The following is a 4647-nucleotide window of genomic DNA, read 5'->3' as shown; positions in this document are numbered from 1 at the left end:
ATACCTTACAGACTACTTGAGATAACTGATATGGATGAATAAAATATTAGAACATTTGAGCTGTGTAATAAAGGTACACATAACTACATTTCATCCAACACATTTTATCAAATACTACTCATGAAATTTGTCAAAAAAAAAGTAAACACAGTTGAGTTTTTGCATTGTACATGCATATTGGACAATTGAACCATACCTTACAATACTCATAAAAAACAGTGTTTAGAAATTATGCAATGTCTTGCAATGGAAGGACTTTACCATACAAGTAATTATTCATAAATAAACAATAAACAAAGTGGACCACAGCATGAGACAGTAAATAATGAATTCACATGCACCATGGACTTTCATATATTGACAAAGGTACATGACTATGAACAACTTAATTTAGTATCGGTCACCATGGTAGATTCTGGATTCCCAATAGTAAGTCAAAATGTCCATTCTGTTCTTGGATTCAAAGGTACAAGTATATTTTGTGATTAGAGAGTTACATTTTGGTATGATTTTCATTGCTTTTGTCTCTAAAACTTTTCATTTTTTTTTATTTCTTAACATTTCATTTAGAAATGAATGGTTTTAAAATCTCTAATAGAGTTGGTATACTGGAAGAGAGAGCGATCCAGCTGGTCAATTCTCCTAGTAGTTCGCTACCGACAGCTCGTCTGACTTTACAGACTATTTCAGCTTTTTCTTCATCTGAGAGGTCTTGTAAGACTGTTAACATGGCTTGGTAATCATCTGATGTAAGATATCCAAAGGCAGCACCTAAACGAAACAAAAAAAAAGAACGAAAAAATGCTCTATTGTTAAACAATATTTTGTGACATGGAAATATTTCAACATGTTCATGGTTGAAGTAGAATGTGGAAATCTGTCAACATTATTTTACAACATTCAGGTCGTATTTGGAAACAAGGGAAGCAGAGGCAACAGAAAGTCTTTGTTTTAGATGTGTGGACTACATCTATATCTACATTGTAGTAAAAAATATCTCATCTTGTGAATACTAAAATTTTAACCAATACATACAACATAATTTGATAAGCTTTGATAAGTTTCTGAGAGTAAACTGTCAGCCTTGTTTACTCTCTGATAGAGGGCGCTGTTGATAAGCTGAGAGTTTCTGACAGTAAACTGTCTGTCTTGTTTACTCTCTGATATATGGTGCTGTCACAAAAGTGAAATGATCACTGAGAATGCTTCCATAGTTCTTACAGAGAAAGTATCGCCCTCTCATCTCTGTTCAGGTTATTTGGCCTACTTGATACCACATTTCTGCCAACTTCTACGGTGTTTTTAACTTGCAGCAATGACCCCGAGTGAGAATTTGACTAGCCAACCTGTGAGCCTTTGTGTATGCTACAGTATTACACTCATTCTTTCAATTCTTGGTCATTACTTCAATTACATAATCTTTATGTACTAAATTTTCTTTTTATTTGAATGCTTTATTCATTTGATAGACTTACCTAGAAGACCACCAGCTAGAGCACCAGCAGGACCACCAACTGCTCCACCAGCAATGGTACCACCAGCAGACCATAGTGTTTGTTTCATGATTCCTGTTGCTGATTTTTTGAGTTCAGCATTAGTTGACATCAGATCCATCAGATGGTCATAATAACGTATCATATCCACCATCTTGGATAGACAGACTGACAGACTCACTGTAAAAAGAACAATTTCTTAAACAAACACTCACTGTGACCAAATTGAGATCGCTTTAAAATTGGTCAAAGTGAGTGTTTGAGATTCTCAATAAGAGTGCATGGAGGGTATATTTGAAACATGTGGTCTTGACAACTACCCCCACCCCTACTCCTTCCTCCACTTTCGACAACCACCCCAATCCCACTCCCTCTCTCTAGTTGGAGTTAATGAATGCTATTGCAGCCTATACATAACAGGGAGATATTGACAGAACTCAAAGCACTGTTCTTTGATCCATGGAAGTAGAAGGGCCTTCTCATGATGATGCACTGGCTCCAGCTTGATTTTTTTCAAAAACTGTTTTATTAGATATGACTTACTCCTTAACACTGTACACATGAAGTGTATTGAATCAACTTTTGTGTGTGTACTGTAAACATAACTCGTGAGAAAATGTACAGAATTTGTATTTAATGGTACAAACCCTAAAATCAGTGTCTCCATCAACCAGAACACATAGAATTTGCACACAAAACATTACCATTTACATGACATACCATGAAAGAATATGTGACAATCACTATGACAGAAAGAGTATGACCTAATGCATGTGTCATTGCCAATATTTAATATTTAATAAGCATTACCATATGCATGTATCGAGATATCAAGGCAAGTCAAACTAGCATGGAGATAGATTCAAAAACCAAGCTTTCACTCAAGATTTACATCTGTCACTACATTGTCCCATAGACCCTCCACCCAGGGTCTATGATTGCCCCAACTTGAAGTGTTTAATTTGTGCACAAACAAATACCTCCCAGGTAGAAAGGGGATTAATAGTACACTGTACACGTACAATGTCCTGAACCAATCTTGAAATTTTTTTAGCGAATACAGTTTTTGTTGATTGATGGGGGCGGGGGGTTCTCGGTGCCAGTACAGGTTTACATGTAATTCTTTCTCCCCGTGTTTGATCCATATCCAAAGTACAGACAATGCAGACTAGCTATTCATCATCTCAATACCCGTAACGGCGTCACACACGTAGATCTTCAGAGTACCTGTTGTTCTAGCTGCAATAATTGTAGCGTCTTGTTGCGGTTTTGTGGGTTTTTTCGTCTGTTTTGGTGACTTTTTAAGTTTTTGTGTTTAACCCAGGTGCTACAATTATTGCAGCTACTGTTGTTCAAGTTCGATCTATCGATTCAGATAGTAGATAGCTGTTAAACAGTGTAAGATACAAAGTCAATATAAGTTTAGGTTTGAAACATACGTGTAGGGTCCACTATTCAGTGGTCTGACCACTAAATAGTGGTCTGGGGGGCTATGCGTCTTTTACAGTTATCTGTAGTATAACAATGTAAGGGACCGGTCAGTTTCTCCAGCCTGGGGGGGGGGGGGGGGGGGGCGGGCGGTGGATTCTTAAATCGGGCCGACAAAAAGTCACTGACCCCCCCCTATCTGTAAAACCAAAAACAGGCTGACCCCCCCCCCCCTATCACATAATTCTAAAACATGATGACCCCCCCCCCCCCCATATATAATATTCGCATGACAGGTATTTTTTTATCATGACTCAGTGTGGACTGCTTGACTGTCTTGCATCTACTTTATAAGATCCCAGGTTAGCACTATCATATTTATAATTATTGACTACACAGGGTAAATATATTCGAAAAGGAGTTTAATAGCATCTTGGCTGTGAAAGGTAGGAAAGCTTGAGAAGGGAATATGTACATCTGTTATGGGGGTCCTAGGGGGTCTCCCTCTAGAAGCCCAGGAGGTTTTTAACTCTGAAAAGTCAATTTTGAGACTATTCAGACCCTTTCAGACAATAATTTCCAAGCCTTACAAGACAACACCAACATGTTAAAAGCAACTACATAGGGTTGAAATACTTTTGAAATATACTTTGATAGCATCTTGACAGTAAGAGGGGAAGAGCTTGAGACTGGGATATGTCCACCTCATGTGGTGGGTCTGAGGGGGGTCTCCCTCTAGAAACCCTGGAGGATTTTTACTCTTAAAGCCAATATTTAGGCTATTCAGACCCTTTCAAACAATAACTTAATCCATGCTTTAGAAGACAGCAAGTATCAGAAACTATTCTTTATAACTTACACTAAGGGTTGAAATATGTTCTTAAAAAGTTTAAATGGCATCATTATATGCATGTAGTAAAGGTCAGCACATCTATAATGGTAGTATCATTGGTAGGGGAGATTTGGAGTTTAAGGCAATTTTAGACTATCTTGGCAAAAACGTTTCAGATCTTGAAAAGACAATATCATATTAGAATAGGGTGAAAATATTTAAGAAAAGTTTAATACCATTATGACAGTAAAAAGGTTGTTGGTGCATCTGATTGTTGGTTGAATGTATGAGTGACCTCTGGGGGTGAGGGAGTCCTTGGGGTTTTCCCCCTGGCAGATCTGGAGTTTTTTGGTTGAGATACTAAGGCAATGTTTAGGTTATTCATAACCTTTGAGGTAATATATCCAAGCTTCGAAAAGCTAACGTAAAACGTTTTTAAATGAGTTTCTCATATCACATAAAATGGAATGTAACATTAGTATAAAGGGGCATTAATATTGCATGTATAATAAAGTCACCGGTATGTTAGAGAACTTTAGGTGGTCATACCTAGTGTATAATAGTAACTGGAATCTGATGAGATGTGGTGATTTGTAGTGTCAATAGCATGAGGAGTAGAACAATTTAGATTCACTTCATTTATAAATTATCTATGAAAATTACCATTACGAAACCTTCAAGTTCACTTTTGCCCCAAACTGCAATATAAGCGAAGCATTGATTGTGAAACAGCCAAGCATTTACATGACATGTTCTGTAACTAGTGTGGTAGGTAGGTAATACCGGTACATGTATATGAATATGTATAGTTAGGTTTGAACTAATAAGTAATGTTAAAGAATTCATGTAAGAAACAGGGACAAGAACAAATATTGACATGTACCACATTTCAGA

General features: G+C 37.1%; 1 protein-coding gene across 1 annotated transcript; it reads right to left on the bottom strand.

The window, feature by feature from the left end:
* Window positions 1–225: 225 nt before the first annotated feature.
* On the bottom strand, window positions 226–1647 carry LOC144446240 (uncharacterized). Its single transcript, XM_078135991.1, has 2 exons — window positions 1476–1647; window positions 226–771 (listed from the first exon to the last, which is right to left on the bottom strand). The coding sequence occupies exons 1-2, from the start codon at window positions 1645–1647 to the stop codon at window positions 563–565; spliced, it is 381 nt and encodes a 126-aa protein (XP_077992117.1). The 3' UTR covers window positions 226–562.
* Window positions 1648–4647: the final 3000 nt, after the last annotated feature.

The sequence above is a fragment of the Glandiceps talaboti genome, chromosome 15, assembly GCF_964340395.1.
Source record: "Glandiceps talaboti chromosome 15, keGlaTala1.1, whole genome shotgun sequence".
Classification (NCBI taxonomy): Eukaryota; Metazoa; Hemichordata; class Enteropneusta; family Spengelidae; genus Glandiceps; species Glandiceps talaboti.
Note: the sequence above shows the minus strand (reverse complement) of the source record. Positions and strands in the feature narration are given on the sequence as shown.

Bases quoted from the DNA above. Each gene is read 5' to 3' on its own strand.
- LOC144446240 (XM_078135991.1), bottom strand. From the start codon at position 1,647: ATGGTGGATATGATACGTTATTATGACCATCTGATGGATCTGATGTCA. The intron at 772-1,475 runs GTAAGTCTATCA...TGTTTCGTTTAG, and splicing joins TCTAGCTGGTGGTCTTCTAG to GTGCTGCCTTTGGATATCTT.